Below are 20945 nucleotides of genomic sequence, written 5' to 3'. Positions count from 1 at the left end.
TTGGGGTTTGCTCTCATTGGAGATGGATCTAACGGTGCTACTCCTCTATTTGTTCCGCACGATTAAAAAGAAATTAAAACTAACGGTAATAAAGGAACCTTAACAGTAAAGCAGAAATCATTCAGTGACGGTTTATGGTGGAGGTTCGGATAAGCGCAAACTTTCTGGGTTACAGAAATCTGGAGTTTGAGGGAAGAAAGTGGAATTCAGTGAAGCTGCCGCGTTAGATTCTGGCACAGACACAGAAGGAATATCAAATCCGGGGTTGGCTTAAGCCACCACTTGTAGTGGCGAGGGGTTCTCTTCTCTCTAATACAAATTGTAAATATTCAAGAGTAACTATGTAAAGCCGTAACAGGAGTAAGAAAATCTCACAGTAACGAGGTTGTTCTAACATATTCACCCAACCGTTTCGTAAACTCTCTGTCCGATACATCCTCATGGGGAGACTGGACCGTACCTCGACAAGCAACAGACTTCAGGCAGGATGCACCCGGTACAGGACGCCAGTCCATCACTGTGCACACACAGACACAAACGTGCCAGTTTTCCCAGAATGGAATATAACATTCCCGACACGAATTATTACAGTGTTCACCGACCCGCTCAAAATAACCACATTAAAAGCATATCTGAATAATTATTGTTAAAACATCATCAGGATTACCTGAAGTAATATTATCTGGATTTATACCAGCAGCCATATCACCCTGCAACTCACAACTGGCAGCCTGTTAAAGATAAGCAGGTGTGAGCCTGGTCAGTACCTGGATGGGAGACCTCCTGGGAAAAACTAAGGTTGCTGCTGGTAGAGGTCTTAGTGGGGCCAGCAGGGGGCGCTCACCCTGCGGTCTGTGTGGGTCCTAATGCCCCAGTATAGTGACAGGGACACTATACTGGAAACAGGTGCTGTCCTTTGGATGAGATGTAAAACCGAGGTCCTGACTCTCTGTGGTCATTAAAAATCCCAGGGTGTAACCCTGGCATCCTGACCAAATTTCCCATTGGCCCTTACCAATCATGGCCTCCCCATCTATGAATTGGCTTCATCACCACTCTGCTCCCCACTGCTACATAGCTATCCTCCCCACTGATAGCTGATGTGGGGTGAGCGTTCTGGTGCACTATGGCTGCTGTTGCATTGGTGGTGTTGGAGGGGAGTCCCCATTACCTGTAAAGCACTTTGAGTGGAGTGTCCAGAAAAGTGCTATATAAGTGTAAGTTATTATTATTATAAATATATGAATTTCAATAAACGTTTTTGGAATCTGCAGCTGTTGACCTTACCAGCAGATGGAGCTCCTGTACAAAACATAAATGGATATAAATGGATAAAGGATCTCACCTCACCTGAGAAACAGTCCCTGGAGCAGGACTAGAAACTGGCTTCCAGCTGTGTTGTCCAGAGAGTCCTTGTAAAGCTTGTAAAATTCTGTCTGGTATGTATTTTTCAGTACACCTTTGAGGATAGTACTTCTCTATCAGTTTGGATGAAGCTGGTTAAATGAACATTGTCGATGAAAATCTGTTATATGCAAAAAACAAAATAGGTCAGATGTAGGAAGTTTATATATGAGAGGAGATGGAAGCATACTAAAGTAATTTAGTCTGTCATGCTTTTATTGTAATAGCTATGTTAAACGTATGTCAAAATACAAATATCTTTTTATCAGTTTCTAGAATCTGTAAACAGTTTCTAGAGTCCACAGTTTAGTCTAATGTGATTTTAAAAAAATGCTACATGTTAAGAATGGTCTTTTTCATTTTATTTAATCATTTGATTATTTAACGTTTATTGCAATTTCCTCAAACGTAATCTAAAACCGTCACAGAAAAAGACAAATGTAAAAAATATATAATTTTTCATTTAAAACAGCTATCCATCAACTTGATATGAAGGAAAACAAAATTGCTGCAACAAGAATGGAATGAAAATGAGATATGATCAGTTTCTACATTTTAAATTGTTTTATGAATTTTGAAATGGCAAAAAGCTTTATTTTATATTGCAAGATTTACAGATTATAGTATCTAAGGTATTTCAATTAAATTAAAACCGTAGCTTAAGCAGTACTGAAAGCAAGAGTGTAAGTGTGAGTTGTAGGACAGCATTTGAAAGCACAGACTGACTTGCAAGATTTGACATGGGTTGAAAGATCATTCCACAGCCTTGAAGCAACAGATGAGAAAGCACAGTCTCCAAGTATTTGGAGCCTTTCTTTGGGAACTGAAAGAAGGCCAAAATCCGAAAACGCTCCCATTCAAAGAATAAAAAAGAAAACCCTTGAAATACTTTGCTCACTGTTGCATAAACTCAAAGACCAACTGAATAAACAAACGACATTCAAGACGGCTTCTATTTTTGTTGCAGATTTAGAAACAAAGGTTAGGGAAGAAAGGTCTGATAGCGCTGTTCCGTTTTACTTACAAGGAAATTGGATGGAGTATGCAATGCTCTTTAGAGAGCATTTTTGGATGCCCTGGAGATAATGACAGATTTCAGGGGTATTTTCTTAACTCCTCTAATGTGTTTCCTTAGGCTCTTTTGTTTTACAAGTCTGAAATTCCCCACAAGGTCTCTTATGGTGTTAAAATTCTTCTTAACTTTTACTAAAAGAAGAAAAGCTGACATTGCTAATGACATACTGTATGTCACAGCCCTTAAGGTTAATTGAAAGATTCTCACTGCTAGAACCCTATCTCCTTCAACTCACCATACTTAACATCATCTAACATATCTTTCAACACCACTATTACTGTATGTAACTAAAGAACTCCTTAAATAATTTAAAGCTTACTACAGTTAAGCTATGCAGTGGTATACTGTATGTTGCCCAGTACAGAAATATGATTCACTTTAACTGTTTTTTTTTGTGTTAACAAATTAGTAATGACAAGGACTTATGATTGATTTAACATATGATTACTGGTACAGTAAAGCTAGATTGATGTGTGAAAGTGATTTTCAGCATTTTGTTGTTACACTGCTTTTTCATAGTCCTCAATATATCATAATACATTTCAAGTCCCCTTTCTGAAGAAATTCTCAAGCTCAGATTTCATTTAAAAAAAAGGATGCTTGTGAATTGTTTAATTTATTGCATACTTTATACAATTTCTGTGGATTGCATGTTGTTTCAGTTTGTTACTGCTTCCCAGGAATTCTTGAGAAAGCAAACAATGGATAATATTTGAATTTTTTCTTATGAAATGTTTGAATATGCATGGTCACAACAACAGCTATTTACATTAAATATAATTATTTTTAAATCAGCTTGCTGTTGGATAGACAAAGAGCATCATGCAATCCCAGAACACTAAATATTATTATTGGATGATCATGCTTAAAGTGCATGCTTTAGATGTTAATTTCAGAGATTACTCATTTTCATCCATGTACTCTTTCCTGTTTCTTTTTCCTTTTTAAATACATTCTTGAAGAACTACCCTCTAGACCTGTGGAAACCTGTTCACAAACTCCTGTGATTAAGGTGCATGGTTGTAAGCTTCAGAGAATATACCCTTAAGATATTAAAATAATGGCCTATACACAGGACAAGATGATCATAGGAATACATTTTGAGGTCAGTAAAGAATTTTTCAAAAAAAGCATGGAACAAGCTCAATCACTAGATTATGATAAATTGATCATTCCTTCATAGCATATATTACCCATCTATAGCCATTCATTGCTCTAGAAATACAGTGGATCTCTGAAAAATGATATTCACTTTTGTCATGCATAATTGGTGTTATGTTAACCTGTTCTTCTGGCAGTAGGCAGCTTTTCCATGCGTTCAGCTAGATGCCTTAAAACCCCATCAATTATATTTAATTTATCACTATTAGAGATATCCCACAAAGCATACACTCAGTACAGTTATAGCTGGCCATGTGATACTGTTATGGACATATGTACATGCTATGGCATTTTTAGCATTTATATATGCCAAATAATACTTCACATTCCCATGTATGGATGCTCAAATGCAGGAGTAACATTCTTTTTTCAGGATTGCATTTACAAAGGGTAAAGGCATGTTTTTTTTAAAGAAATCCCTAAAAGTTTTACATTTCTCCAATAACACTGCTGTGCTTCAGTTTCTCCCGTATGTGAGGATGCTAAGTGAGCAAGTGACATTACTCAGAACTCTGTACACATTGAGGGAGTACAGTACATGAGTGCAGCCCTGAGGCCTCTCCCTCCCTCCAATTTGCTGTACACCTAAACAGAAACCACAAGGACCTGATTCGCTTCCTGTTCACCGCCAGTTGTCTGACTTGACCAGGATCCCAAATCAACATTCTACAGAGGTGAAACATGCACCACTAAAAATACTAAAATGCAATTAAAACAAAATATGAAAAACATTTTAAAAAAACAATCTTTATGATGCTGGTGTCAGAGAAGTATAACACAGCCCAAATAAGTTCAACTTATTTGTAAGCAGTACTTTTCCCTAATTCCTGTAATTTGCTTTACTCTAGTCCAATCCAGCAATACACAAAAAACACATGTATTCTGTTTTTTATCACTGTAATGCAAGAAACGCAGATTATATAGAAGTGTACTAAAAATAATTACAATTCCAGTTTCCTTTTAATTATACAGATGTCACTGTTTTTATCCAGATATTTGTAATTTGTGGAAGAGAGTGTACAGTATCAAGTACAAGTGTTCAAGAGAATCCAGATACTGTAGTTCATTGCATTCCGGCTGTTTACTTTCTATCCACACAACACTAATTTTAATATATACTGCATGGTGTTTGTATTCAAACTATATACTGTAAATGAAGCTGCATTTTATTCCATTCCATGCAATTCATTTTTTTCCTTTTGCATGAATTCAAAAAGTCTGTAGTGGAATTTAAGAGGATTTCTCACTTTTAGCAGCACCAGATAACGTCATACTTGCTTGGGGTGATCACAAAAAAAGTGAAGAGAAGCATGCAGAATTCTAAGGGTGTTGTCTGTAACCATAGCAACACAATTTCACCTGTGGCCCATTAGGTCAAAGGTCAAAAATGCATTATTATTACCTAAGTAGAATAAACACACAACAGCAGTTGTAATGGGCCCCAACATGCAAACACATTGTTGGTTAATCTCTCAGCTGCAGTCTCTTTCTTATTCACCAAATTCTTCAGGCCATTATTATTTCCACTATGAACTTATTTGGAACTTTTTTTCTATCGCACCTCTTTCAGAAATGTAATTAACTTTCAAAGCTTGTGATTATCTACAGTACAGCAGTGATGTGGAACTGCAGTTATTGAGGGTTTGATCTTAAACACTCATCTAATGATTTGGCTAGGAAGCCAAATCACCTGTATTTTTATCATTATTGTTTCCTTACTGAAAGATTCCTGTACAATCTACAGGAATACAGCCCCTGAGAAGATAGGTAAAGCTGTATGAAGTACCCCAAGTAGCAGACAGAAACAAAGTAGTATTTTAGAGCTTCAACACATGAACCATGTGTAGCCTACTACAGTACATAAGACTAATACGTACGTGAGCTAGGTGATCACGCTGTGGAAAACCTCAACTGTTCCACTGATGTTTCAGTGCTAATTTTATGATGTCATATATTATTGAACTAATTTTATCTAAAACAACAGGCTTTAAAAAGTAGTGAGACCAAAAAATCCTTTGTTTGTTTCTCAGCATAGAATCATAGCTTCACGCTCATATATGTATTAACGTCCAGAAAAATGTTATTCATATACAGTAGTATTAGACTTGCTTCAATACTAGATTATAGTCAGTAAAGCAGCAAGACAGCAATGAGCTAGTCACCATTTTTCAATTACACGATTATAAAACTGAATTTATACAAAATACAACAGTGATGATTTATAAACCTTATTGATCTTATCAATCAAACTTCCAGATCCACAGTCACTCAGGTTTTCAGTACAAGGTTTACTCTGAATAAGTAGAATTACTTATTGGTACAAGCTGTTTTATAATTAAAAGTCCATTTGCATTGAACATTAATCACCAAATATGACTTGGTGGGGGTAAATTAAACTGTAATAAACAGTGCATCATAAACAAACTTGATTATAAACAAATAAGTTATTCTTGCATAATGTGTAGCAGAAGTCTTTTAAAGCTTCAGGGCTTAGAAACTTTTTAAAACATCTTCTGTTTTCTGGATTGTTTTCTGAGTGAGTGAATCAATGCGCTAAAATGATGACAAAATACTTCTTTGTAGTAGGTTAGTGAGTTAGTGAAAAAGACTCAAAATCCCCTTTTGACTTTGTGCTTGGAATGCCACCTTTGCAGTGCTCACTGCAATATTTAATAAACTCCACTGATCGAGTCAATCGGGTGATGTCATGTTTTAACATTAAAAGAGTGGGCTAATACATAAGGTGTATAGATATGCTGGTGTATCGTTATCGATCTGATTTTGTTTCAACAACAATAATTTGGACACCAAATTTGCATAAAGTTGTACGAGGTCAAAATGGTCTTTAAAAAGACTGTAGTATATGCCTTACAAGAGCAACAAGAAGGACGCTGACACAGAGACTCAAAACAAAATGTATGTCTTATTGGCAAAATAATTCCGTCCGGATGGAAACCAGTTGAATGTTCTTTTATGAAAAGACAGGAAGAAATCAAACAGAAAGTCTCTCAGTTCATCTCTGAAGGTATAACTGTTTTTTCTGTCTCAGGTCTCAGTCAAAGCAGGCCTTTGTGGACTTTAGGCATGGACAGAAGAGAAATTAGTGTCAGCTCTGTCCAGCAGGCACCTGGGTGCAATCGGGGATACTTAGTTTCCATTCCATTATGGCACCAGTGAGAATGTGTCCCCCTGGTCTAAAGAATGTGAGGCTGTTTGTCAAGCCACTGATTTAAAGAGACTGCAGTGATGAGCTGCGTGAGCAGAATCCTATTACACAGATTGGCCTGACCAAGCAATCATTTTGCCGGTGCAATAAAGTGTGGTGTCCGTGTTGGCAGTACCCCGAAGGTCTTGGATTTGGATTCAAAGCTTTGACCGCTGTCAGATTACAGCACCCGAGGGACTGGAAAGAAAAAAAAAACCTCAGGAAGTTTTTCTACCTCTGTCCCTGCTTCCTGACCTTGCCCCCAGCCACTTTGTGATGTTTTCCACAAACACAAGCAGGAGCTAAATTCCTAGGTCAGATATGGGGAAAGGCCAGTCACCTCAGATCCAATGTGATGTGAAGCCAACTGGAAGCTCCTGGAGGACATTATGGAACTGCCCTGGGGAGCTTGCTGTCACTGAAACTCATCACACTTTCAGCAGAAATCCACCTCATTCATCATAATAACAGCCCCAGCAGCAGCTGGACATGGGAGACTTTCCTGAAGATTTTGAAACGATCAGTCTCAAGTGATTCAATGCCAGCCTTCAGCACTGAAGCCTTCTGATCACACTGGCTTAACTAAAAAAAGTATGAAGCTGAAAATAGCATGTTAGAAGGTCATTTTCTTGATTGCATAAAGAGTAAAAAATGTCTTTAATAATACTACTGATACAGCTGAAGCAATCTACAGCACAAATAACATTTCCAAAAAAATCATTAAGTTCAAAATATTAGCAGTAGTATTTGAAAAATGGACCACCTCAGTTTCACCTGTGTGTCTGGAGCATGAATCCTTAGTCCCTGTGAGTTGCGCATTCTGACATTCATTCTGCCTGACACTCACATGATTAGTGTGAAAGAAGAAGTCATTTGCATTATAACAAAGAGTAAAATTCAATTTTTCTTTACTTGAAAAGATTATCAAAGACGTCAATAAGCTCTCTAGAGATGTGTACCTTGATGAATGCAGTGTGATTCCTGGCTGTCTTCTAGATAGAGTATATATCAAGTACAGTCAAATGCCTTGTTAAATAAATGGAAGTTAAGCGAAGTTATATCCAGTGATTTTGTGGATGATATTTGCACTCAACACAATTGCTATTTAAACTATGTGTTTATCTCTTACTTGGTTTCTAATGTAAAAAATGTGAAGATTGCTTTTGAGGAACATGATCTGTTATATGATGTGTGGAATACGATCCTGAAATCACAGACTTACCTTTGTTAAACTTGTACTGTGTGTAACAAGTTGCAAATAGTGAGTCACACATAAAGGAGACCACACCCTTATATTATTAATGTATATGTTACTTGCATTCATAGCCTAAAAATTGAAAATAGTACAGAAAACATAATAACAAGGATAGCCTATTAAAGCTATAAAAACAACCTAACTATAAATAACAAACATTCTTATGCACATTTCAAAAAGAAGTACTACCGATGCATGAATCCAAAGCAAGAAAATATTTTAAGTCCTGACATTTTTTTCAGGCACAAGCAAGATCTTGGAATAGCCTGCTTCTTTTGCGAGACAAGCCAAGACAAGTATATTTAAGACCTTTTTTACAACCCATTTTAATAAGGCAGGCAAAGACAGTAAGTAGCTATGATTACTTCTGTTTCAGAAAGGCCACTAATACACGTAGATTTGCATCAGGTTAATTGATTTTAATATGTAAACAGCTCATGTAATAAGCCAAGGAGACCTCAAACACTGCACAATAATGACTAGCCAAACTACACATTAATCAATGAAATGCAGACCTCGCAGAAAAAAAAAACATTTTGTGGAATGCCACTACATTACAGCAAAATAAATTGAACTGCCGCAAAAAAGGTAAAATAGATGGAGGAGAGTCAATATCTATTAAATAAATGGTAAAGGGAAGTGTCATTTTTTGGAGAACAGTTAGAATTTGACAACACATCCATCCATTTTCTAAGCATTTATCCTATACAGGGAGAGCCAGAGCCAATCCCAGCATGCAATGGGCACAAGACAGGATACATCCTGGATGGGATGCCAGTCTATTGCAGGGCCCACACAGACAAAAACAAGTGCACATTCACACCAGGGCCAGTTTTTTTCCAGAAGCCAATTGACCCACCAGTACAGTATGTCTTCAGACAGTGGATGGAAACTGGAGCACCCACCAAAGGCACCGAAGGAAACCCACACAAACACAGGGAGGACTCCCCGCAGACATCGCCAGGAATTAAGCCCATGGCTCCAGTACTGAGTAACTGTAAGATTTATATAAATATATCACTCATGGTAATGATTTTAAAGAAAGAAACTACAGTAATCAGAACTATTCATTGCAGTGTTTAAAGGCACGGTATATTATTTCCACTTTGGGAGTCAAGACTGAAGCCAGCATGGCCACCACCTCAGGGGACATAAAGAAGCTGATGCCTTACTGAATGCCACAGACTTGCAGGAATGAGTCACCATGTGTGTGGTCAACTGTGGTTCCCAGCTCAGTCAGGAAAAGTTTGGAAGCCGCTGTCCACAGTCTACAGGACCTGGAAGTTGAGTCAAATGGAATCTCTTCCATTTAACATCTTGACCCACTTGGACCTCCTCCATTTAAGATTGCCAGTTGTTTTTACCAAGTTTATTTTTCACAGGTTATTAGAGTACAAACTGTATATATGCCAAACTCTGAACACCAACCTGAAAGGCTACTCAACTACATCTTCCAGACCCCATAGAGCAAAACTGCAGTTATGGAACAAAATTACATACTAAAACAATGTCAAACAATACATACTGTATAATTACACTGATAAAGGTAACATTGGCAAGCATTTTACTTTGAGATTTCGGAGCATGGACAGACCAGTGAGCTTTGAAGTATTAACAGAGAGTCAATTGATTCTAATTACAGCAGCTCTCTTGTTTTAAAATGCTGAAAAAAACCCAGCACTGGTATGTACAAAAACATTTTGGACACAGAATGCACCTTCATCGGCCAAACATCTTAACATACGTTTTTTAGCAAAACTTTTCCACACAACCTCATACAGAAATATTACCAATGACTTCCACCATCACTTCTACATGCCATCATCCAGTGGAGGATATACAAAAATATATGTAACGGTGATACATTTCTATAGCAAAGAAAGAACTGTTACTTTTACTGAATGAAAAAGATTAACAAGATGCCTTAAGATACAGAAAAGCTATCACGGATTCTTTTGGATGAAAAGGAATTTATAGAATTACAGAGTATTCTAAGCTTCCATTTTGCACCCTACATTTACTCGTGCTGGAAAAGTCACAAAGAAATATTCTGTCAAGAATTGGTTTCAGATTGCCTTGTATGAAAATAATAGGTTTCTTCACACAGAAAGGGTTCAGACAATAATTGGTTTCACCCTTAAAAAAATTAAACAGTGGATGAATCACGAGATTCCTCTCATGTCTTCTCAAACGCTAGTTTCAACCTACCTGCTATTGGTACGTGTATGCATTAATTGCCTTTACACAGTATCTTCCATCCAGTATCAGAATATTGTTTGTTCCTGGGTGCTCTAATAGAGCTTACACCTGGGATGGGACATCAGCTCATCACAGGCACACACAAAGAAAGAATTTGGAGACACGAACTGACCTAGCCAGGGTGTCTTTTGAAGATGGAAGGACACTGGAGCAGCTGGCAGGAACCCATACAAACACTGGGAGAGCTTAAAAACTCCACAAAGAGGCCATCCTGTGTCCAGAATAGAAACCAAGATCCAGGAGCTAGGACACAGCAGCACTAACTACTGCACCTTGTTGCCAATCCCATCTTTTGCTTTCATCCATAAAAATATTTCCTCCTCCTTTGGAAAACCCTGCCCTTTCTCAGGCAGCACTTTGTCTCCATTTTATTTGTAAGCCACTGACTGACCTGGATTTCATTTGCATCTGAGGCCAGTCCTTACCTCAGAATATAATAGCTTTTTTCTTATCAGTAACTGTTGATCATTTTATAATTTGTGACTGTATGTGGCTTGGGCAAGACATCTCTTTAGGTATGTCAGTGCACTTTTCAGCATCTGAAATAAAACCACAGAATTCAGGCTTATTTAAGTTTGTTATCTATCCGTTGTCTTGCAACATAAATGTATTAAGTGTTAAGCCTCTTGAGGATTAAATAAGGATACATTTAGATTAAACTGGATAGAGAACTAAAGTGTTAACTGAAACTTTGTACAGCATCCTTAAGCTCACAATAGAGTAACGGGGAAACTTTAGATACATTTATTTTTTGTGTAATTGGGACGAATTGGGTTTGACTACAGTACTTGTGTGCGATCTTGCATTGCATTTCTAATACTTTCGTCAAGGTTTACCGTGCCTCTATTGTAAGCAGAATGACTGTGCAAAAAAAAAAAGTCAGGGATTGCACATTAAGTAACGTGAAAGCACGTTAATTAATTTGCTGTTAATGAAATGGTTTTATAGATCCAGCAGGCGAATTGACCGCTGACAAGAACCACTACACCACAGGTTCACATTAAGCCACTGGGCAAGTAATTGAAGCGCCTGTGGGAATGATCACTGCTTATACAGTACTTATGTCCTTTTTAGTCGAGTGATTTACCTCTTAGTTTAAAGATTACAGTATACACAAGTGGGACAATGCTACAGTGCAGCAACGTTATTAATGGAGGTTGACTGGATGGCAAAACCCAGGCATTTCAATACAAAATTTAACCATTATTATCGTGGAAATGATGAGTACTAGTGCTTATACTACTGCCGAAGTTCTTTTACACATTTCATTTAAAAATGGCTGTTTATACTGTGTTAAGTGTTTCCTTGATTTATTGAAACAAAAGTAATTTATCTCCTAAATTGTTCGTCCTACTGTAGCAAAACTCTTTTAACTGCTGCTCACCTTTGGAGGGCAGACTGTTGCCCCCAGGGCGTTCAAATATTACCTATGCTTTGGAGTTCGTCCCATCTTCGGCAATTGGCTGCTTGAGGTTTTTTTCTGTTCTTATTCGTCCTCTCTTCAGATGAAACGAGGTGAAGGAATGAATAGCTTGAGGGAAGGGTGAATAACGACGTGAGAAACACCCACATTCAGCTCAAGCCTGGACTGACAGAGCGGAGAAAGAGAGAATTTGCTAGTAACCGGGACAGGCAGCAACTGTCGTGCATTCTCAGGATCCTCTTGAGAGAAAACAATATAATATACATGTTTCAAAAGGTATGCTATGTTGTTTAATTTCTCTTTATCAGCTCCCGAATTATAAGGAAATGCAATAATTCAATTGTAGTTTTTTAAAAAAAGCTGAACTCAGAATTGTCGTACTTAATAAAGTTTTACCTTACTATTAATTGACAAATTAATTCTACGCTCCATTTAAAGGGTGAAATAATAGATTTCAAATGCAAGTTTTTTGTCATTTTTTTCTGTAAATGCATATTGTTTTAGAGAACATTTAATTCTTTTTTTATTTTGCATATTTCCATTACTGCGGAAAAAAAGCAAGCTCTTACCCATCACGTTCTAGGGAGGAATTACGTTAGAAATGAAGACTTTTTCATCCAAGTCAAACCTTTGTAGTTATAGCTATTTTCTTACATGTATTACCGCAGCGGGCGTATTTTTCAGTTACGAACGTGAAAGTTAAAGTAGGAAATCAAAGCTTTTGTTGCATCTAATACGTTAATTATAGTTGTATTTTTTCATTTAACTCTATGGTAGACAACACTCAGAGTATGTCACTATGGCGACGGATAGACTTGCTTGAAATTAATGTTTTGTCTCGACTCTTTTAGAATCTATTGATGTTAAAGTATTGAGAGCTTTAGATAGCTTTTGATCGTTCGCCGTGGAGGATTAAAATTACTATCTGAAGATACAATTTCCTATAGGGCTTAAGATGATCACATGGTGATATGAAATTTGACAACGACACCAGGACTCTGGTCCCTACTGTGATTAGCGAAAGGCTCCTTAGAAGCACACTTGTTTAGAACAAAAGTCTTCAGAGATTAAATAAAATAATTAAGATCCGTCTTCTTTATATGATGTTATTAAGCACTGCAAAGTTTTTGGAGACACGATTTCTTAAATAGTACCTCTAAATTTACAACTGAAAGTTTTTGTACTGTAAATTCTGTTTAAAAAAAGACATGGTAAAATACAAAAGAGACAATAACTAAGTATATACGTACATTACGCGCAGTCTTTTTCTTTAAAGATTTGAAAAAAGACTAAAAGTAAATGATGGCACCTATAAGAAGTTTAGGTTTTACATGGGCTTTAATTTTGAAATTAAGATTTATGTTAATTACGCCTATGTCGGGGTGCATAACCTCTGCTGTCATCACTGATTTATTGTACTGTGGGTGCTGTAGTGACTTTTGCTTCTTGCTTTATCGTTTTTTGTATCATTTTCTTGCTGATAAATGACCGATATTAAAAACGGAGTTTTCATGATTCTTGAATCATGGATTTGGAAAATCAAAACAAATCCTATTAAATTAACAAAAGCAAAAAAAGAAAAGAAAAAAAAGTATTTGAACTCCCCTTTGGGGTTTAAGTTAACTAATCGTGACAATAAAAAGACAACGTTGAAATAAACTGGCAGCTTTTCTACAATTCGGATTACATTGCCAAGCGTTTTCAGTAAACTGGCTTGTTTCACCCCTTACAGACACATTAGACTATTTGTTGAAGAATATGTTAATGCATGTTTTTAAGGTCATTGCAGTAAATTTAACATTAGTGGGACCCATCCAGAATCAGTTGGATGATGTGTTAGGTTCATTTCACATAGAAAATGGGGGTCTCCTATTGTGTGTTGAATTCCTGTTCTGGTTCTAGACAGTCCACTTTTTCTTGATCATTCTATAGAAATGTGAAAATTCCTAAATTCTTGAGCTGTGGTTCCTCTTCGTCAAGTGACAACTGAAGGACCCTCTTCTGGTTCTTTTTTGGGGTTTCCAAACCTGAGTTCCTTTGTCAAGAGGGGTACTAGGAGACCTCTGGGTTAAACACTGAATAGTTCAAGTATCAGATTTCAGTCAGTGCCTGTCTGTACACCAACTTTGTGAATGGTCCATCTTGTGTACCTTTCCAGGGATGCTGAGTGCTCCAGCCATACAGTGATAAGGATGAAGGTTTTTGGACTCAGGATAAGGACATGGTGTCCTTTGGTCTTTCTTGCAGTAGCTGCACATTTCACTATCCAAGCTCAGGGTCAAGGTAGGTAATCTCACTGATCCATAAGGTTTCTTTTTTGATGTGCAGATTTGGCCAAAGCTTTTCACCACCGTAATGTTGTTTCATTTCATGTGTTTTCTTCTTCATTCAGCCATGTGCTAAAAAAAATGCTCATGTAAATCTCCATCTTATTTGTACTGGGACATAAATGAGAGGAATTAGGTTTCAGGTGTCCACCTGAAAGCACTACTTTAGCTTTAAAATAAGTGCACCACTTCAAGTAGCTCCAAGAAGAGAGGTTGGCAAATCAGGAACACCAGACCTTGAGCCAAATTCCTCAACGTTTTGTTCCACCACTACATAATTGAGGAGCTCAATAACTTTGAAGTAGCCGACTCTCTACATGTTGCATTCTGACAGAGAAGAATGAAAAGTTAAAAAGCAAAACAAAACATGAGGATGGCTGTGATAATATCATTTTAAGGTTTCTTTCAACTTTCTTTCAATTCCATCCCCCCTTTCTTACGCAAAAGCAGTATGATCTTATGTATAAATCACTGAAAGATTCGATAAGTACAGTAATCTCCCTTTTTTTTTGGAAGATCTCATTGAAATATTTTTCCTGTTTCATGTGATATTTTCCTTATTAATGGCAATTAAACCTCATACTGTTTTGGAAAAATGTCTTCAAGGTACACTCTTGATTTGTATTGTTTTAAGACTGACTGAATGCATTTCAGCAGGATACTGTGTGAGGGGAATCTTGCAGTGTGCTAGTCCCAAGTATTCTGTCTGTGTCAAGTTAGCTTTATACTATAAACATATATTCCTTTTTTGATTAGGTTTAAAACCCTTTGAAAATGCAAATCATTGCCATCAGTTGTCATGGGTTTTACATGTTATACATCTTGTCAGTCAAGTAATTCTAAACTTTGATCTCTACCTATTTTGTTTTTAAAGAACAATTTGTGAAGACTTAATATATTAATAAGTTCAGTGGGCTTTTTAATAAGTTAGCAAAAGCTAAGGGGTAAAAGGATCTATGTTCAAGTTTCTGATAGGTAAGCAAAGAAGATAAAGGGTTCAGAAGGTTTTTGGGTACGTGTAATCAGCTTATTTAGAAGCTGTTATAGGCAAATCAAAGACAACCACATCAAAGACTGAATAATTTAGAGGTTTTTGTTACATTTATTATTTATAGATCATACAGCATCCCTTGCTTAGGTCTTTTATATAGGAAACATGGACGTGGCTCTTTTTAAAGCATTATAATGTAATTTGGTTTGTAAAAAGGCAGGAACAATATCACCAAAGGGACTGAAGAGTAATAAAATTAAGTAACGTAAAAGCATGTTAATTATTATTTTACAAGTTATTTTCCACAAACACTGGTGCTGTAGACTTCTTTCTACATACATTGTAAATGGACATTACATGTATGTTTTTATTATTCATTATGTAAGTATGGCATGCCTGCAGTTTACAGATGTTTTAGTTCATGCTGTGCCCATTTCATTTATACATTTTGTGTATGCTGCTTAGAATGTGCTTTGTCAGCCCAATTCAAATGCAATAATTCAAAAACTGAAAATTAAAAATGTGAAACAAACTGTATCCATTTTACTAGTGTCTGCATTCTCCATCTGTCTTTGAAACCTATTGTCTGTAAAATCACATTTTTATTTTTTTCTGGACTATATATTTTTTTAATTTGGGTACATCAAAGTTTTTTATTTGTGGTTGCTACTGGTGGCAAATTTGCAGTTACTGCACAATGACAGTTTAAGAAACACAACCCACCCACAGATTGTAAAAAACAGTGTAAATACATGTTACAACTGAATTTGGATTAATTGTCCCCAAGAAGGGAGATTTTTTGCTTCACAGAGAATAAAGCCCTGCAGAGTATCCACCCCCTATCTCAGGTTGGTGATCTTGGTGTCATATGCTTGTTATCATTTATCTACCTACGTATAGATTTTTTTCTGAAATACCTATCCCACTGTCAGACCATATCTATTTATAATAACCACATTTGTTTACATGTGCCAAACTGTTGTCTTTACATACCTAGACTTCCAATTTTGTCTTTCTACGTATGTATTTCTTTAGTCCATTTATCACTGAAATGTTAAATACCCTTCTTGTCCACAAGCAGAGCATATTTACTGCTGTTATGTCTAGATATGTAAAGAGTACTTTGGCACAACATTTTCTGTCTGCCATTTAACAGCAGAACAAGATGACACAAACCTAAGTGTTTGTGAAACTCTTCGTGTTTTCTTCTTTTTGTTACCAAATTGTCTCAGTGTCAAATGGGAATGTGGTAGTGATTGTTTTGGTGATGCTTATGACCGTAGTTGAACTAATTTAGAAGGAGGAATGGTGAAAGTGGTATGCCCATGTAGTTTGCAGTTCTGTGTTTTTCTTAACAGGAATAGATTCTTGGAAGACTATTCCAAAATATGCATTTTACATTTATAAAAAACAAGTCATATTTTCTTTTGTAAAACATTTTTATTTAAGTGTGAATGCCAATGAACTGGCACCAGCTTTGAATTAAATTGAATATCGCCTTGTTCAAACATCTAAAGCTAAGACCAAAACAATCTTTTGCCGTAAAAAAATAGCTCATGCTCATTAGGTATTTTTGCTTATTCGCAATACATGAAGATTATAACAGAAGTTGAGGAGGAAGTTTAGATCCTAATCTAGCACACTTCTGCTCTATGGATATGTCTTACACCAAGGACTTTCCTTTGCATATCTCTTTCACACCCCCACCTGCCTTCCCATATACACCCTTGGAGCAGCTCCCTAGCTCATTCCTCAGTAATGAGTGGGGATATGGGCAGCCTTATCCTCGTGGCTGGGCTGCCATCCCTCAGCTAGGCAAGTCACGTTAAATGTTCTCTTCATATTTCGGATTCGCATTCATTAGGATCTGACCAAACTGCTAAAATAGAGTATGACCAAATTGGTTTGCCCTTTCAAAAACTGACTCAACTCTTTGTAAACTCTTTGAAAAGAAAGAAACAACAGCTCAGTCTCTAAAGGAGACATTAGTATTTGTCATTATCTCATACTGTATATAGCCAGTAATCCTTGCTCTTTTCTAAGAATCTCCATGGAAAGAAAATATGACTTAGCCTTCCATGTACCATTTGTGGCATCTTCATTGTCTATGTCTTCTCCTGTCAAGTTGTAGTCTGTCTTTTTATTGTTAAAAACATTGTGGGAATAACAGTCTTTGTTCAATATGTTTTTGTACTCTATATTATTAATCCCCTCCTGTCATCTGCCTGTATATCTAACTCTGGTGATTTTAATAACATTTAAATTTATTATCAGTTCCTATGGGACATATTCACTTATTAATGTTGAATTTCCATTTGTCTTTCAGTTGTTGCTCCAAGAAGATTACGATTTAAAGTGTTGTCTCCAGGCAGATTACTTGTAACATGGAAGTCACCCAGGGGAGATTTTGAAAGATATAGATTTATTTATTATACAGAATCAGGTAGGAATGTGTTCATAATGTATAACATTCTGTTGGTAAAGTCCACATATGTATAGTACATACCATCTGTGTATGTTTTAAAGAGTGTTACTTGTTTTTGCATGTCATTAATTTGGAGAGTGTTAAAAAAGTTATTATAAGAAGATGTTTTTGAAGACCTTCATAGTGCTTTGTGATGATATGTCTAACTGTAAGTTTGTTCAGTCATATACCAGTGTTAGACATTGGTACAATTCTAGGCTTAAATTATTACATACATCACATTCATATATATATACTCTGTTTTCTGTGTACAGACTTCTTACCTTTCACAAAGTACATTTTTATGTTTACATCAGAGTTGTATAATATACTGTATACAGTTATAAAAAATACAAATTAGTAACTTGATAGCATGAGCAAGGGACAATATTGTCATTGTGGTTTTACTTTGCTGGACATTATATAAAACATCCCTGTGCTAACAAAAAATATGAACAGATCTGGTCAAAAGATAGAGAATAATTTCTTAAAAACACAGCTACTGATTAATTTATTGTGTGTGGACAAAACCTCTTCTTACATGTATTTTTAATCAAGGCACCATTTTCTAATACTGTCATAATGTTATTAAACAAAACTCTCTCTGTATCCATTCTATTCTCCTGGACTTTAAAAGCAAGGCTTAATTTGGCCAGTGCTGAAATCAGCACCCTTAGCAACAAGGCTAGTTGTGTGAATGAGATAATTGATTTTATTCAAGCACACCTATATTCCTTTATAAAATACTTAAATAGTTATTGTGAACATGTGCACACTACTGCTGATTTTCTAAAGGGTGCAGGCTGTAATGCAGAATAAGAATTAATTAGAAACATTATGTTATTTTTATATGTGTGCAGTAAAGATAATTAAGGTAGGTGCTCTCTTCTTGAAAAATGTGCTCAGTCAAAATGTAGCTTTTATTTAGCTAAAAGAAAAGAGTCATTCTTAAACGCATCTTTCTTTTTCTCCCTTTTTCTACTGTTTAATATTTTAATAGCATGTTTTTCTCTCCATTGATTTTAGTAATAAACTGAAACAGTTAGCTTGCTGGTAGTAAGATACTGTATTTCCTGCTAAGAGGGAAGACTGTTGCTATACCTGGTGCATTTAAAACAGATTGTGAGTTAATGCTTATTATTTTATGGTATCAAATCTCTATTGAACTTTGGCCAGAACCCACAACAATAATAGCACACTTGGTATTGTAGCATCATGTCGATCACACTTCAAAGCTTTCATTTTGTCCACGGATTGTGTTACAGTAAGGTATATGCCTAGCACACCCTTTTCTTCTTGTTCTTATCCTGGAGCTGTGTTTTTAAGCACATTCGCTTGTGCCAGACTGTGTTACTGAGAGAAATCCTATATTTTAAACTCAAGTTGACAATTCTTTTTCCATCCAAATCACAAAACCTCCTTTTCCTCTTTTAAAATACAGTATTAGGATGTGAAATCTAATTTCTTATGGGAAACCATCAAGTAGTATAGTATTGCTTGTTTGCGCAGGTTCACAATCTATTCATCTTCAGACTTGACATATGATTAAATAAAGACCTTTGCTATATACTGTAGAATTTCCATCATGCATTTTTCAAACCTTAGGAGTACCTGAACTGAGTATTAACAGTTTTTCTTACTGTACTGCATTTCACTGGAGAAGTCCTTAGTATTAAATACGTATTTTGTGTTTCTGCAAAAAGTGTCATCAAAGTCTATAAATGTTTTCATTACCACATTGTTTTATTATACGTTTTTCTTTGCTTATATGTTTTGTATATCTTTTGCTATGAATTCATGAACCACGGCTGTTGCACTGGTTCTTATGAAACACAGTTTTTCTTTTTGGTCCACCACAGTGGCCCAGAATTTAAATCATTATAATCAGTCAATAAAGAAGAGCCGTCTGAACAGTTCTATTGCTTAGGTTTTGAAAACAAAACCTATTGTGGGATGCGAGTCTCATCGGTGTACCTCATTTAAGAAATAAATGTTTGGTTGACTCAGAGGCAGAGAAACAAGGCATAAACTGTGATGCTGGGATTGAAACTGTGTCTAGAGCAATGATTTAGGACCTCAACCTTCAGTTCATGTTCCAACTTGTACCCTCACATAAGGAGTCTTGAGGATAGGTTTTTTCAAATTTTCTACATTCAGATCCACTGCTATTTGCGTAGTGGGCATGATGATCCAGTGGAAATTTTGCCAGTATATATGTCAATATATGTCCATCCATCTATCCATTTTCACTCCACTTTCCTGGTGAGGGTGGCGGTTGCACTGAGCTGAGTATATCAGCCCAGACTTCCCAGTCCCCAGCAACAGATTTCAGCTCAGTTTCAGTATATGTGAATAAGACATTTAAAACTAGAAAACCTTCATGTTTTATATAGTCTTCTACTTCTTTTTCCCCAACTTATTTACTCTGCATGATTTTGAAAGCAGAATTATATAAACTTGTGGAAAAACATCTCTCAAAAGCCCTAATTTCTTTTCTGTGCCCGACCATACTCTAATCATGAATAGTAATAGATATAATTCATACTCCCAATGCATATTTTCCCCTGAAAGCATATAATTACTATTGGTATATCGAGAGATTGCAAAGACAAGATTTATTTGTTTTGGTAAAGCTTGGAGTTTTTTGTTATTAAATGAAAGTTTAAGAAGGCATTTGCATTTATGTCTTTAGGACTTATTTGTTACTGTTGAATGAATTAATTATTACTGTACATCAAATATAGTATGTAACTTCAGGTTCGTTCATGTTTCAGGTCTGGATTTAATTACTGGATTTAAGGGGAAACTGAAGTCTTCAGACTTTCTCATCCGTAAATTGGCTTGTTTTCAATATAATTTGCTGCTGATTTGTTGCAAAAGATTTTCTCTGACTATCCATTTGGATATTATGCCTTATATAATATCATATAATACCCGTGTTTCTCCAATTTTTCATCCATCAGGTCATGTTTTGGTGGCTGAATGAAAAATGCAAATGAATGTTGAACAGTATTAAATAATTAAAACATCACCTAATCTTCTTTCAAACTTCTGACATTTAAAATCTTAAATTAACACAGTGGACTACGTACCAGGTTTAAGTCTGAAAAATGTTCTTGCCATGCATGGTCTCTTGGGAATAGATTTCATTCCATTTCTTTTAGCATGCAACTGCCAAAGCAGTGTGTTATGGTGTATTAATTCTATTTATGGGAAATCTATTTTCCATCAGTTACATTTAAAATGAATGTCTCTCTAAACACAGAAAGATTGTCCTGACTAGCTGTCTCCAGCATGCACACTGCTGATGAATGCACCTTGTGCAGTAAAAGATAATTTACACTTACAATGCCTGCAGGCTTCCTGCTGTTCTAGAAAACT

General features: G+C 36.1%; 1 protein-coding gene and 1 long non-coding RNA gene across 5 annotated transcripts in view; one reads left to right on the top strand and one right to left on the bottom strand.

Annotated features, from left to right (window-relative positions):
* Positions 1–8212: 8212 nt before the first annotated feature.
* On the bottom strand, positions 8213–12618 carry LOC148651098 (uncharacterized). 2 transcript variants are annotated; one of them, XR_015925657.1, is made up of 3 exons: positions 12352–12618; positions 11787–11947; positions 8213–10898 (listed from the first exon to the last, which is right to left on the bottom strand). It is a non-coding gene; the product is annotated as an uncharacterized LOC148651098 (long non-coding RNA). The 2 variants fall into 2 exon arrangements; XR_015925656.1 differs by having other exon boundaries at positions 11787–11942.
* The window catches only part of col14a1a (collagen, type XIV, alpha 1a), a 105525-nt gene continuing 96493 nt past the window's right edge, over positions 11914–20945 (top strand). For 2 of the 3 annotated variants that reach the window (XM_088600969.1, XM_088600970.1), the window contains exons 1-3: positions 11914–12058; positions 13941–14065; positions 17427–17543. In XM_088600969.1, the coding sequence (XP_088457095.1) occupies positions 13975–14065; positions 17427–17543 (208 nt within the window). In that variant the 5' untranslated portion in view covers positions 11914–12058; positions 13941–13974. The remainder of the gene's footprint in view (positions 12059–13940; positions 14066–17426; positions 17544–20945) is intronic. The other variant, XM_088600971.1, reaches the window with a different exon arrangement.

The sequence above is a fragment of the Lepisosteus platostomus genome, chromosome 12 (genome assembly GCF_059453375.1).
Source record: "Lepisosteus platostomus isolate fLepPlt1 chromosome 12, fLepPlt1.hap1, whole genome shotgun sequence".
NCBI classification, from domain to species: domain Eukaryota; kingdom Metazoa; phylum Chordata; class Actinopteri; order Semionotiformes; family Lepisosteidae; genus Lepisosteus; species Lepisosteus platostomus.
This window is presented reverse-complemented; position numbering and strand designations above follow the sequence as displayed.